Here is a 16,032-nt window from a genome sequence, read left to right on the forward strand (position 1 = left end):
ATCTGTCGTCACAATATCCGGCCCAACGCAACACCCAACGCTCTGTTTACCGTTTATTTATGATAATGCACACTCATCCAAGTCTGCATTATTGAAATCTTAATAAACTCTGAATTACAGTATCTGTCATCATAATATCTGGCCCAACGCAACACCCAACGCTCTGTTTACTGTTTATTTATGATAATGCACACTCATCCAAGTCTGCATTATTGAAATCTTTGAAATCTTAATAAACTCTGAATTACAGTATCTGTCATCACAATATCCGGCCCAACACAACACCCAGCACTGCTGGTTTGGCTCTATTAAAGCAATACCTAGCGATATTATGCAATATCCAGCGCCAAAACAGGACGTAACCAGCGGTTATATGCAATATCCGGCTTTGAGGTGTATCAACCAGCACGTAAGCAGTAGTCAGCAAGCGCTGTATTATTGTACTGTATCATTATTTTATTGTATTTTATGCTAATTTTCATCTTTTACTCATGAGAAAGTTCTTAGGATTGAGGTTCAAGATGGACAGTAATGCAATATCCTGCTCAACAATGAATACTGAGCTGATGATGGGTGTTATGCAATATCCGGCGATTTGCTTTAACCAGCATAGGGCTTGGCTGAATTACATCAGATAACTGAGAGTTTACTGTAATTAATATTGCCATCAGGTCATTTTTTACTGACTGTTTATGGCCTTGGTACCAGTCACCATAACCTGTAGGCCTACCCCAAACCATGACCATGGTATACAGTGCAAGGTGAATTTGGGGGGGAAAAAAGTGCGCATTATATGGTGGGAAACATGGCAGGCGATTAGTGTGGTTCCCTAAGATACACAAAAGGCGTGTGGAAAGTGATCAATGCAGACCAGCAAGACTGCACTTATATATTTCACAGTGGTAACCAACAAGATAAAGGACACTAAAAATGAGACTCGGTAGGTCACTGCATTGTAGGTATTAAGTATGGGGCAGCAGGTCAAAGAGGGTGCTGGCATGAGTGTAAGGGTGGCTGTTTCAAAACGTGAGACAGGTCGACACTTGTCAGTAACTGATATTACTCTAGGCAGTCATCCACCTTCACACTATCATGCACAATTTCCCATTCACTGTTTTTCAACATCTCATCTATGGTAGGAATTTACTTGCAATTCCAGTGTTTAAAGTCTATCAAATATACAGTATGTCTAAGTAGCTATGTAGTGGTGAGGGAGGGAGATGCACAAGGCAAATGTGTTATCATTACAAAATGTAACAGACACAGCCTATTCAGGGCTGGGAAACAAGTCTCACCATTCTCCTGGCACTACAATGGAGAGGGGAGCTTACCTACTCTGCAATGATTATCTGATTTAATTATGTGCAACTTCTATATACATACAACAATGACAGCATGCTTTTATGTATAAAATAAATGGGTTAACTAAATAAGCTTCATAAAGCTGGCCAGATAAATACTCCTCATACTTGCTTCTGTCGTTTTGATGTAGGTACAAGAAAATGCTCACTCTCACTCTTGTTTCTATTTTTTCTTCTTTGTTCATCTGTTCTTCTTTTGCCATCCTCTCTGGTCTTTAAGGGAGAGTCATCAGTGACTATGCATACATCACCTGCAGGCTTCTTTGCTCCAAAATTAATATCTTTATCTCGGGCAACCTTGTCTTCTGCATTTGTTGAGGCTCGTTTCTGACGAGCAATTCTTCCATTGCAGTATTCCGTGAATGCAGCCATTTTTGCACGAATAAATTCCATTTCTGTGACAGTATTCTTCTGTACATAATCCTGAAAAAAAAAAAAAGGGGGTGAGGGGGAGGTAAACAACATAAAGATTATTTGCAGTAGTCATTTTTTTTTTTCCACAACTAACATAGCAACACAATGTACTTTTGGAAATAAATTTTATAACCTGTACTTTCTTTGGGGAAAAAAATGAAGGTTCCATTATGAACTTGGCATGCCTTCCTGAAAAGAAACAGTGGAGTGTGCAAAGAAAAAAAAATCCTGACAAGATATATTACAGGTACAGTAAAATCCCAAATATCCGGTTACCAGGCTACCGGAATGATCAGACAAATGGGAAAATTCAAGGACCGGCAAGTATATAAATAATATAAGTGTGTGCCACTTTCACTGGCCACCCCAGCATGGGTTAGTTAAACGAGACTGGGTGAAGTTGGGGGACGTGAAGTGATGGCATTTCCGGTCAAGCTCATTTCCTAGTTAATCCTCTTTCCCCCCCCCCCCCTTCTAGTTTAGTCACCCTACATGCTTCCACAAATCACCTGTCAGCTTTTTGCCGCAAGTCAGTAAACATGCACTCGCTGTTGTGTTATTGTGTGTTGTCGTATTCTGATTAGTGATTTGTACTCTGAAGCCTAAAGTGCACACAGATCTTAACACACTGTGGTCACCTTGAAACAAAAGCTGGACAAATGCAAGTCCTGAAAATGGTGAACATTGTAAGACTGATAACAGAAAACACAGGAAATTCCACGAGTTATGATACGAAATCCCAGGGACCCAAGCTATTTTTTTTGTGTGTCTGTGTGTGAAAAGAAAGATGAATAATTCCATTGAAAAAAAGTATATGTACTCTTCGTTGGCCGAAAATGTGTGGTAACAATGCAGTAGTAGTAGTAGTAGTAGTTGTTCCCCAGGCAGTCTGGCCGAACAGCCCCGAGTCCCTTAGGAAGGCCATGGCCAAGACCGGGCTCTCCCACAGTGCTCCCAAAGAGTACATGTTGCGTTGCTGGCATAGGTGATTGTGTGCAATGCAGTCTTCCACAATGTGCTCAACAGTATGGGGTGCTGTGCTGCATCCTGGACAGGCATCAACAACGGAGTCATCCAGCCTCTTCTGGTAGCTTAAGAGGGCTGGATGGTGCTCACATCTCAGTGCAGTTTTCTACCTAACTAACCGACTCTACCCACAAGCTTCCAGCATTTAACATTACCTTGACAATTCCATTCTGTTAAAATATTATTCATTTTGTTCATAAAACATGAAAAAATAAGCTATAGAAATAAATCATGAGCATTTATTGGTGAACTGATGATCTGGGAAGAAGTGTTCTATAGTAATCATGAGGTCACGGCTCTCCTGCTCAATGGTGTGTATGTGCCCTCACTGACTGCTGTCACTGCACCCCTCACTTGCCACCCAGCTGTTTTGAGGGAAAAAAAAAAAAAAAAAAAAAAAAAAAAAAAAATACATGGGGATTACAAGTACAGTAATTTCATCAAATAAAACAAATGGTTCAGTTCTATTAGCTGGAGTTTATCTTTTCTGCCACTGCAAATGCATTTAAGATTATGTCATCTTAGAACGCATTTGCATTGACATCAAATGTAGTTTAAGATTATATCATCTTAGAATGCATTTGCACTGGTACTGTCATCAAATGTGTTCCAATAATGTCATCTTAGAACGCATCTGCATTGTCATCAAATGCATTCTAAGATGATGTCATCTTAAATCGCATTTGCACTGGCATCATGTGTTTTAAGACAGTCATCTTAGAACCCATTTGCAGTCATCAAATGTGTTCTAAGATGATGTCATCTTAGAACGCATTTGCATCGGTATTATCTAAGATGATGTCAGCTTAGAATACATTTGCACTGGCAGAGAAGAAAAACTCTAGCTGACAGAAATTAAGCATTTATTTTAGGCTATTTGACATAATTACTGTGCTTGCTATTCCTTCATATTTTATTATCTGCAAAACAGGTGAGTGGTGAGTGAGGGATGGTAACATGGTGACGGCAGTCAAGTGAGGAATAAATGGGTAGGCCATGGCACGTATACACAATAAGCAAGGGAGTCATGATAACTGTACTGTACAACACTTCTTTCCAAATCATCTGTTCACCAATAAATGATAAAGATTTATTACTTTAGTTTATTTTCCTGTTTGATGGATAAAATAGTGTAATGAATAATATTTAACAAAACAGACTCACCATGTGCACTATGCACTATCACAAGACATTGCAACCGAGTGTGTTACGTCAATGGGAGTGTGTTTTAGGTCATTTCAATGGAAAATGTTCGAGTGGCCCTGGATACGAGTGGTATTGTACATACTGCAATGATATAGTATGAGTATATAATATCAGATACCCGGGAAAAATCAGTAACCAGGAAGGTAAATTTCCCCAAGCATCTCGGTTAACTGGGATTGTACTGTACCTCACAGCAAGGAGGCTCAATTTTCATCTTCTGTCACACACAAGCAGTGGGGCAAAGATTTTTGTTCATCTACACTCATACGTTAAGGACAGAAGTGGTGTAACTCTCCTCCCTGCAGAATCACTGGAAACACTCCATGTAGTTCTCCAATGATAAAATTGTAGCAAGGACTGTGGCCTGCTAACACCCACCATGTACATTATGTGTATTCAGGACTTATTTGTTTATGTTTATGCCACTAGTTCCTCTCAGCTCACTTCTTTGATAAGGTCAACACTCACTACAGACCCATTATCCAACAAACCATGCATATCCTCCCTGGTGACAGGCTTAAATCCTTACCCCCATGCGGTGTGTGCCACCTCTGCTGCAGGAAAATGTTGACGATCGGGGTGGGTGACTATGCTGGATAAATGTGGCAGGAGCCTTCACTGTCCATTCTGCAACACCTCAAGACTAACATCTTTCCAGACCTGCAAAAGTTGGTGATTGCAGGAGCTTTCACAATCCATGCTGAATAATTTTGGCACTAACATCTTTCCAGGCCCACAAATGTTCATGATGACAGCTTGAATAACTTCCAAAGTTCCTTCAATGCCTGCACCCATGTTGCCTGCCTTCCACTTGAATGCTCCCAAGGTCCATCTCTGTTCCTCCTCAGTCTTCCCCTTACAGGCCCAGGAGTTCCATTATCCTGTCTATGACCAGCCAAAGCTGCTTGTAGGTAGTGTGAAAAACAGCTCCTTTAACACTAATACAGTATTCACAGTCCACAGGCTGTATCTTCAGGGTGGTGTTTAGTAGTATTTAAAAACTCCACTACTGGAGAATGGCTCACTAGAATAAGCACTACCTTGAATGCTATATTCTTCCTTCAATGCTCCTCTGTTGTGGATATAAACACATTGTCACACCAGCAAGTTACCACCTCGGCTGTGGCTCACCCCTTTGAATTACGATTCCTTTCAGTGCCAAGTTCTTTCTGGTTTACACTCACAAAAGACCAGGGACAGGTAAACTGCTGCACAACAAGCAGCTGGAGGGGGCAGGATGGCTCAGTGGTAGAGTGCCGGACTCAAGACCAAAGGGTCGAGAGTTTGTTCCCCCGCCCAGGTAGCTGCCCAGCTGGAAGAGGCAGTACTCTCCCCTCAGCTGACAAGCCTAGATGATCTATCAAGGCCTAGCTCAGGCAATTCATTTCCCCATATAAAAAATTAAAAAAAAAATTCCAAGCAGCTGGAGCCTAAGTTCATCGATTGCTTTGACACACAACATGAAGGTATGGTAATGCCCTGGCCTTTCTGTACTAGATAGCTAGAGGAAGGCAGGCATTTCCAAAGTAGCCAAGTCTGGTCCATGCTAAAGATCTTTATTTCACGGCCACCTTCCACTATCACTTTCTTGGATGTGGCAGGTTTTGTGTCAGCAGAAGATGCTTCACCACAGAACTGATCTTGGTAAACCATGGTGCTTGACAAACTGGTCCAACCATCTTCTGCTCACACAGAATTCCCAGATTAGTTGCTCTTCCATCACTCACACAACTTGAGCATAAATTTCCTTGGCCTTTCACACAGCCAATTACTGTCAACAGGAAGACTAGAAGATTATGTTCATGCTGGACACAAAGGAAGAATATAAAAGAACAAGAAACAAATACACAAGAATACGTAGGGAAGAAGAAAGGAATTTTGAAAAAGGTATAATTGACAAATGCAAGGATGAACCCAAACTGTTTTATAGATTTGTTAATGGCAAACTGAAACAAAAGAAAGGAATCACCAAGCTGAAAGTAGATGGAGAGGTCTTTAATGATGCGGCAATGCAAGCAGAAATAATGAACAAACGTTTCCAGTCAGTTTTCACTAAAGAAAAGGAGCTTGTGGAAGGGGAGGGAGTGATTAGAAATGTTCCGGTGATGAAAGATATAAAAGTGGAGGTGCAGGAAGTGTATAAATTACTGGAAACTCAAGATGTAAGGAAAGCCCCAGGACCTGATGGAATTTCTAATTGGGTACTGAAGGAATGCAGAGAACAACTGGCGGATAAAATTCACAGCTTAATTGTATGCTCACTGGAAGAGGGGAAAGTGCCAAAAGAATGGAAGAGGGCAAATGTGGTACCAATTTACAAGGGAGGAAACAGGGAAGAACCCCTGAATTATAGACCAGTGTCTCTAACCAGCATGGTCGCAAAATTGTGTGAGAGAATCCTGAAAGACAGATGGATAAAATATCTGGAAGAGATGAATATTTTGGCTGAATGTCAGTTTGGATTCAGAAGTGGAAGGTCATGTGTTTCAAACTTGTTGAGCTTTTACTCAAGAGCGATTGATGTGGTACAGGAGAGAGATGGTTGGGTGGATTGTGTGTACTTAGACTTAGAGAAGGCCTTTGACAAGGTACCTCATAAGGGACTAATGTGGAAACTAGAATATATAGGAGGACTAAAGGGGAAACTTCTGGAATGGATGAGAGACTTTTTGAGAGACAGACAAATGAGGACAGTAATAAAGGAAAAGATGTCTGGATGGAGGGAAGTAACAAGTGGAGTCCCTCAGGGCTCAGTGTTGGCGCCAGTAATGTTCCTGATTTATGTAAATGATATGGTAGATGGAGTGAACAGTTATGCGAGTCTGTTTGCTGATGATGTAAAGATCTTGAGGAAGATAGAGGTTGAGGAGGATTGTAAAATACTGCAGGAGGATTTGGATAGGATACACAATTGGAGCCGGACGTGGGAAATGAAATTTAATGTAAAGAAATGTAAAATATTGGAAATGGGTAAAAGTACCAGGAGACCATCACTGAATTATTTTTTGGGTAATGAATTAATCACAAAAAGGAGAGAAGAGAAAGATTTGGGAGTGCTGGTCCAAGATAGTTTGTCACCAGAAAAGCACATTAACAAGATAGTTGGAGAGACTTATAAGCTCTTGACTAACATAAGAGTAGCATTTCATTATATGGATGAGGAAATGATGAAAAAATTGATAGTGGCCATGATCCGCCCCAGGTTAGAATATGCAGCGGTAGTGTGGTCCCCACACAAAAAGAAAGATATAAACAAGATTGAGAGAATACAAAGAACAGCAACCAAGATGGTCCCCAGTCTGACAGACCTGTCATACAGAGAGAGGCTGGAAAAACTGGATTTGCCTTCGTTAGAGGAAAGGAGAAAGAGGGGAGACATGATTGCGGTGTTCAGGACCATGGTGGGAGTAGATAAAATTGACAAAGAAGATCTGTTTGTATGGGATAAGAGAGCAACAAGAGGACACATGGAATGAAATTGAAAAAGTCAAGCTGCTTGAAGGATATCAAGAAATATAGCTTTCCTTACAGAAGTATAGACTTATGGAATAGCCTGGGCAAAGAGATCGTCCAGTCTAAAAACATAAACGAGTTTAAAGTTAAATTCGACTTATTGAGAAACAGCGACGGAAACCCACGAGCATAGTACATTCCGTGTATATCACAATTAGGTATATTCTTAAATATTTGGAACGACTTAGACAAAGAGGTGGTGCATGAGAAAAACATTCATGTGTGTAAAGGTAGACTTGATAAATGTGGATATGGAGACAGGACAACACGAGCATTGCTCAATTCCTGTATACTACAAATAGGTAAATACAAATAGGTAAATACACACACACACACACACACACACACACACACACACACACACACACACACACTCTCTCTTAATATCCTTCACTGGACTTCTTTCCACATCCTGTGATACCAGCCAGATTGCAACCCTAACCATTTCATGGTACTTCCTCACTGTATGGACCAACATCAATTACAGCAGGCCCTCCTTATTCGCGGGGGTTAGGGGGAGACAGACCTCTGCGAATGTGGAATTTCCATGAATGTTTGGTGCACCCTCCTGTAAATGCCTCTACAGCCGCAAATCACCCCCTGTGAGCTAGTGTGCACATACTGTACCTAATAAACCATATCTGGGACCTGAAAGCAGCATAAAATATCACAAATAGGTGATGACTTGCCCACACTCATGTGTGGGCAAGTCATCAGCTACATATATACCCCAACTTCTTGCAATCATACCTATTAAATTCAGTTTTGGCTCCACAGAGGTGCAGTCCATGAATCTTTGAAGCCCACGAAAGTTGATTCCGCAGTTGTGGAGGGCCTACTGCAATTCCTCATGAATATCTATATGACATAACACTTATTTTTTTAATGGCTAAGGTATGGGATGCTTGCTTACAAGAAGGTCCTGCCACAGCCTGTGATTTTCCAATACAGGGTACACAATATAACTCACTACAAAACACTAGAAGATAAGCCAGGGCTTCAGTTGCATGCAATAAATACCACGGCCGAGACAATCACGAACAACGCGCATGCAAGCTTGAACTTTGATGGGAGTGATGTGCATTGTAGGTCAAGACTTAACACCATGACATCACCGAGCACCAAATTTGAAGGACTGGGGGGGATTTTCTACCAATCTCAGACCGTGAAACTCATATTGGGTTCACAATATTTGCTGCCATGTAATTGGGGAGGGGAGAGGGGAATATCGTATTGTTTAGGTAACAGAGAAACTTTAATAAGTAATTTCTCTGTAATTTGTTGTAAATTTAATTTTAAAAAAATGCAAAAGTAACTAATAATGAGGACTTGCTGAACTAGAATTTAATAAGCATAATAAAAACTAATAATAATGATAATATTTTTTCTGCTTCTCAAAAGCACATGTTCTACCAATAGAATTCACTAGTACTGTACTTAAAACATAATTGCACCTTTACAGTTACAAGAAATGACATTACTCATATACAATACCAACTTGATCTGCAGAAGGGGCAGCAACTAAACCCTCTGATTATCCATCACAACACCTCACTTGTGATCAAAGATTCTTGAAACGGAAGGCTTTGAGCTGCCCTTTAGAAGATGTAACAAAAGTCAACTGTCTCATGGTATACCACCTTTATGCCCACTCAGGTCGATCCAAACTCTATCTATCTATCTACTGCCACACGCCTTAAGCCCGTAAGGGGTGGCCACAAACAAATCGCCTCCATGTCACCCTATCCAACACCATTTCATCGCCCTGCTCCCAGCTCACACACCCCTCTCTCATATACTGTACTTCTCCACTCCATCCCTCCATCTCATCCTTGCCCTCCCCCTCCCTCTCCCCCCTCCACCTCACTCACATACACTCTCTTCGACAGTCTCTCACACTCCATCCTCTCCACATGGCCAAACCATCTCAGTGTGTTTCTCCTAATGCTTCCTATCACATCCACATCCACACCACAATGCTCCTTCACTTCCTCAGTTGTCAGTTTCTCCATGTGACTCCACATACTCCTCTCAAATAACTCATTTCCATTGCTCTCACTCTTGACTTCTGTCCCTCCAACTAGGTCCAAGCTTCACTTCCATGCCTTAGAGTTGGTATCACAATACTGTTGTGTTGTATCTTTTTCACTTCCATGTTCACCTCCCTGTTTCTTATGACTGCTTTCATGGAACCAGCAACCTTTCATCCCTCTTGTACCCTTTCAAGCACTTCACCCTCTAAACTTCCATCCTTATTTATCACACTACCCAAGTACTTCAATGCACTCACATTTTCCATTTCCTCCTCATCCAACCTCACTGTACACTCACTGACTTCACCTCTCTTGAAGACCATAACTTTACTCTTCCCTATATTCACCTTTAGATTCTGTTTCTTACACACTCTCCTAAAGTCATCCACCAAGCCTTGCAGCTCCCCTTTATCTTCACTTAACAACACAGTATCATCTACAAACAACAGTACAGGGAGTTTCCAAACACCGCCCTCTCTCACTAGGGCCGCTCCAACATCCACTGCACTACCTTGTATCTCTTTAATAACCCTATCCATATACAAACTGAACAACCATGGAGACATGACACATCCCTGTTTCAATCCAACCTTCAAACAGAAAAATTCACTCAGTTCACTATCCACATGCACTGCAGCCTTAACACACTCATACATACTCTTCATGGCATTCAACAACTTCCCATGTACTCCATATATTCTTAATACTTTCCACAGTCCTTGTCTATCCACCCTGTCATATGCTTTCTCCAGATCCATGAAGGCCGCATACAACTTTTTTCCCTTCTCTAGAAACTTTTCCACTAAAGGTCTAAGAATGAATATCTGATCTACACAACCTCTACCCTTCCTAAAGCTTCCCTGTTCTTCTCCAACTAATTCCTTTATTATTCCCCTAACTCTGTCAACAAGTATTACACTAAGACGACAAATGCCCCTATGATTACCACATACTTCTTTTTCCCCTTTTCAACAAGTATTACACTAAGACGACAAATGCCCCTATGATTACCACATACTTCTTTTTCCCCTTTTCCTTTGTACAGGGAATAATTATACCTGACTTCCAATCCTCCGGGACTCTACCTTCCTCCCAGGCCAATTTGCACATCTTCCACATCCATTCTACCTCTATCTCTCCCCAATGCCTCAGCATTTCACCACACACTCCATCAATTCCTAGGGCTTTCCCCATTTTGACGTTCCACATTGCTTCCACCCCTTCCATCCTACTGACTTCTTCCTCTCTTCTCACATTCCTCTGTCTCCCAGCCATTCCCCAGCCACTTACACTCGCATCACTTTCATTCTCTGTGTTCAACAATTCCTGAAAGTGTTCTTTCCATCTACTCACTTTTTCTCCCTTCTCCATTAGTAATCTACCATCTTTATCTTTCACTCCCCAACTAACTTCTTTGGCACCCTAACTCTCTTTACCTCTTTCCAGAACATTTTTTTACATTCCCTCCACTTTACACTCAAATTCCTTCCAAATTCCTCATCCACTCTCTTCTTCCTCTCTCTTGCTAATCTTTTCACCTCTCTCTTCCGTCTCTCAACTTCTTCCACACCCCTGTTTCTCATCCACTCACTATATGCTCTCTCTCACCTTTTCATTTCACCATGCTGTTCCCTGCACCCCCTTTCATCTTCTCTTCACCCCACACACTACCTCACATGCTGCACAGATTTCTTCTGTAAATATCTTGCATACACCTTCCACGTCCCCCATCTGAACCAATCCATATTTACGCAATCACTCCTCCACCTCCCTCTTATATTCTGCCTTTTTTCCATCCTCTTGTAACCTTTCCACTCTCCTTGCATGAACTACTTCCCCCTGTCCTTCCCTTCTTCTATTTCTCCATTCCATTTGTACTATGATTCTGACCACCACTTGGTGGTGGTCAGAAAGTCCATTCCCCCAACCTCTATACACTCTTGCATCCATTACACACCTTCTCATCATATCATCCACATACATAATCAATGCCTTCCGTTCGTTCAGTTCACTACCCACCCTTCTCATCACTCGTCACGTGTACCTATGGATCATTTTGTGCCTGAAGAGGGTATTAGCTATCACCAACCCCCTCCCAGCACAAATATCCACTATTGCATTGCCATTCTCATCCATCTCTGCAGGCACACCCCACTCACCAACTACTCCATCCACCTTCACATTCCCTACTTTTCCATTCATATCTCCAATCAAAAACACTCTCTCATTCCTTTCAAACTTTTCCATGCACGCTTCCACATTTGTCCGGAACTCTTCTCTCACTCTGCTTGCACGATCTTGTGCTGGTGCATACACACACACAATCACCCATATTTGTAGTCCAACTATCAATTTTACCCACACAATCCTTAAGCCAACTGATCCATACTCTCTTATACTCTCCTTCCATCCAAAGTCCAATGTAAATTAAGAGGTGTTTATTCTGACTAGCTGAACACATCCTGCCCATGACAGTCCTGCCTAGGAACTGAACTCGAACCAGGAGACAAGCCGGGCCACTTATCTTTCTAGACCTAAATCAGCATGTTTTGCAAGTGACACCTGCTGAATGCCACAAAAATTGGTCATGTAGGACAGGAACACACCTATAATTCCACACTTCCACACTACAGTAATCCCTATAATATCCAGACGCCCATTTTCCGGACATCCCCAATAACCGGACATTTTCATCCCGGGAGCCAATATTCCCAAAATGGGCCAAAACTCCCCAAAAAATCGACTTTTTCCCGCCCGTAATTTGAAGTTGGCGCACGCGGCGCAGGCCAGCTGTGTTCTGGTGCGTTGTTCCGCTGACTTCCACTAGAGCGCCCCTGCATCTTCCCCACTTACCGCCCGTCTCGTGTGTGCACGCTCGTTGTCATGGCCGCCCACGTGCTTGCTTTTGTGGTGGTGCCTTACCTGCTGCAGGCTCTCCAGCTGCTCTCATGCCCCTCCTTCGTGTGTGTGATGATGGCCCCGCCGCCTGAGAAGAGGAAGAGAGTGGTTTTGACTCTGGAGAAGAAGAGGGAGATATTGGACAAGGTGGATGCGAGATGGTCTGCCTCACGCATCCTCCATGAATTCAACCTGGCCCGATCTACTTTCTTTGATATCAAGAGATCCCGCGAAAAACTCATGCAGTACACGGCTGACTTCTTGTCAAAAAGCAAACGCAACGTGGAGAGGAAGGTGATGTATACTCCCAAGTATGCAGAAGTCAACCGCTCCACGTTGATTTGGTATCGACAGCAACGTGCCGCTGGTGTGATGGTGCGTGGCACGGAGCTGAAGGTTGCTGCTGAGAAGTTCGCAAGGCTTCACGACGCCCTAGACTTCAAGGCATGCGAAGGTTGGCTCTTCGCGTTCAAGTTACAACATGGCCTTACCAACCGTAAGTCTCATGGCGAAGCCTTGGACGCCAACAAGGATGGAGCAGACGAGATTCGGCACATAGTGTAGGGCTTGATTGACAGGGAGGGCCTCATTCTCGGTCAAGTCTACAACGCTGATGAAACTGGTTTATTCTATTGCTCTTTGCCTACAAACACTCTAGCCGAGGAGACGGAGAAGCGTGTACCTGGCTGCAAGCTCTGCTAGCAACATATATCTGCTTTGTGTTGTGCTAATGCTAACGGTATGCACTGGCTCAAGCCCGTTATTGTTGGCCGTGCAAAGCAGCCTCGGTGTCTTCGTTGGGTGATGGATGTCCTTCCTGTCGTCTGGTACCATTCCTTGAAGGCATGGTTCACAGCCCAGATCTTCAAAGACTGGTTCCACCAGCATTTCGTCAAGGAGATCATCCATTACCAGTCGGAGAAACTGAGAATCCCACGCGACCAGGTAAAGGCCCTCCTTCTCTTGGATAATGCATCTGCCCACCCATGCGACAAGGAGTTGGTAGCTGAGAATGGGTGCATTAGGTGCATGTTTCTGCCACCTAATACTACTGCTCTCATCCAATCAATGGACCAAGGAGTGATCGTGGCAACAAAGAGGCTGTACCGACGGAAGTTCCTGGATGAGGTGATGGGTGTTCTCGAGGACAAGGACGAGTGCAGGGAGGGACGGGACATGCGAGGCCAGCGGACTTTGGAAAACCTTCGCCGCTACAACATCAAGTCTGCCATCTACAACTGGGCCAGTGCATGGAAGGAAGTCCCTGTCAAAACTCTTGAAAATGGTTGGTCTTGTCTGCTTCTCGGAACGGATGTGGAGCACGATTTCCTAGGTTTTGACGTGGATGACTTCCATGCACGTCTATGTGCACATGGGGATGATGTTGATGTGGACGAAGTGTGTGAGTGGTTGGATGACAACAAGGGCGATCCTGGGTATCAGACATTGTCTGATATCGAGATCGCATCTTCAGTTGCAGGTGTCAGTACCCAGCTTGAAGATTCCGATGAGGACGGCGACGATGATGCAGACTCCTCTCAGCATGACACTACTCCCGCCATCCCCAAGCTGAGCGCACTCCGGGAACACCTAGAGTTTGTTCTCGACTACCTGGAGCACCTGGATTGCGACAGGGTGATGGGGCCCTTGGGACTTGTGGAGGAAGTGCACGCTTTCAGGCAGCGCATCATTAATTGCCAAAATCGTCGTTCCTTGCGTCAATCAACCATTGACATTTTTTTCAGGCCCGTGACCCCCGCTGTGCTCAGCCCTGGCTCCAATCCATTGCCTCCCCAAGACAGGCCCTCATGCTCCGAGCCACAGCCCAGCACATCAGGCACGGTGGAGTCACCACTCGACGTGAGTTTGCGCCTCTCTTCAGAGTCGTCTGCAGTGGGTACGCCATCACCACGACCCAACGACGCACCCACAGGTCACCTGCATGTGCTACTCTCAGACTCTGACAGTGATTAGATGCCAAGAACTTCTCCACTAGACCACACGGGAATTTACAGTGTTGTGCAGTGAAAAAAAAAACAGTGCATAATGTTAAGGAATTTGAGTTCTGAGTGAAAAGACAAAGATTTAATGGACCGTAAATGTAATGTAAATTAACTAGAGTGTGTTATGTTTAGAAAATGGTTTTATGAGTGGAAAGACTTTAAGTGCAGAGTGCAACACTTATTTCATTAAGGTACAATGGAGCGCAAGTAAGACAAGAGTGCGCAGTGTCAAGAAAATGGAATTCTGAGTGCAAATGACTAAGTTCAGTGCAAGACTTCATGAACAGTGTACTGCAAGTGCTTCAGGAACTCCTTCTTACTATCAGAGTCTGACAGGAGGCGGGTTATTCATCAAGATGGCCAGGGACTTGCTGTAAGTACCCAGAATGTTTCATATTGTACTGTATTTTCCATACTTACCTCTAACACCTCATTTCACTATTTTATGTCCCTTATTGGTGTGAATAGGGTCTTAGGTGCTATGCATGTGCAGTAGGGAGGTGTTCTTCTGAGTTAGGCTAGGTTAGGGTCCATAACTACCAGTCCATGAGCCAGGGACTTGTTTTAAATACCCACAATGTATAATATTGTATAAACTCACCTCTAAAACCTCATTTTATGGTTCTTTTGCATTTATTTCAGTCTTTTATGTCCCTTATTGGTGTGATTTGGGTCTTAAATAGGTGCAATGCCCAGAGGGAGTTGTATAGGTATTTTTCTGAGCTAGGGTCCATAAGTACAAGTCCAGGAGGCTGGGGCCCAATATCCGGACATGCCTTTGGCTCTATTACATCAGACATTGGAGGGATTACTGTACTGAATAATAAAGCAATCAGTCATGTTGGCAAGGAACACGCTTATAATTCCACACTTACGCACTACCAGATATACATCAGTATACGATGCTATCAGTCTAGCTTGCAAGAAATTAATCACCGAGTCAGCAGGCTCAGGGGGAAGCAGTCTGACCAGTCAACTATGTGTTGTGACCAACAATCCTCAATTGTCTGCTGGTACTGCGTTGTCTCTGGTCACTGTGTATCAAACTGTTATGGCAAACACAGGCGAACCCGTCGGGAGTGGCAACAGCATACACCTTCGTGATCCCACCACTCTTATACCACCTTTATGCCCACTCAGGTCAATCCAAAGTCCAATGTAAATTAATGGGTGTTTATTCTGATTAGTTAAGCGATGGATAACTGCAATGTGTTATAAAACCTAGTGGTCTCATTAACATTATCTATCAGAGGAAGATGACGGATGAACAGTTCCTGGCTCCTCCAAGGCACAATTTGTAATAGCACACCTGGCAGCGCTAAAGTTGTAACAATTCTGCAAGGTACTTCAGTTTGCAAATTATAAGAACCTGGAAAGCCATTAGTAAAGAACTACCAAATCCCATTATGTCCCTCTCCTTCTTTCGAGCAAAATTGCCAAATTACCATTTTGGCCCCCTTCCCTCTTTGGAGCACAGAGGCCTGGAGCTATGCTACTGTTGGTCCACGATCACTGAAGGGTAGGAGACTGACATTTGACCCCTGTAGCATTTACATGACAGAAAAACCTTTAGCTTTT

The 16,032-nt window shown here is 43.2% G+C and overlaps 1 protein-coding gene across 1 annotated transcript in view; it reads right to left on the bottom strand.

Moving 5' to 3' along the window:
* Window positions 1-859: 859 nt before the first annotated feature.
* Window positions 860-16,032, bottom strand: part of LOC145406747 (uncharacterized) — a 115,499-nt gene continuing 100,326 nt past the window's right edge. The window contains exon 6 of the mRNA XM_080277846.1: window positions 860-1,784. Coding sequence (XP_080133972.1) covers window positions 1,464-1,784 — 321 coding nt within the window. The 3' untranslated portion in view covers window positions 860-1,463. The remainder of the gene's footprint in view (window positions 1,785-16,032) is intronic.

The sequence above is a fragment of the Coenobita brevimanus genome, chromosome 71 (genome assembly GCF_032717465.1).
Source record: "Coenobita brevimanus isolate Jiangsu-jjx chromosome 71, ASM3271746v2, whole genome shotgun sequence".
Taxonomy (NCBI): domain Eukaryota; kingdom Metazoa; phylum Arthropoda; class Malacostraca; order Decapoda; family Coenobitidae; genus Coenobita; species Coenobita brevimanus.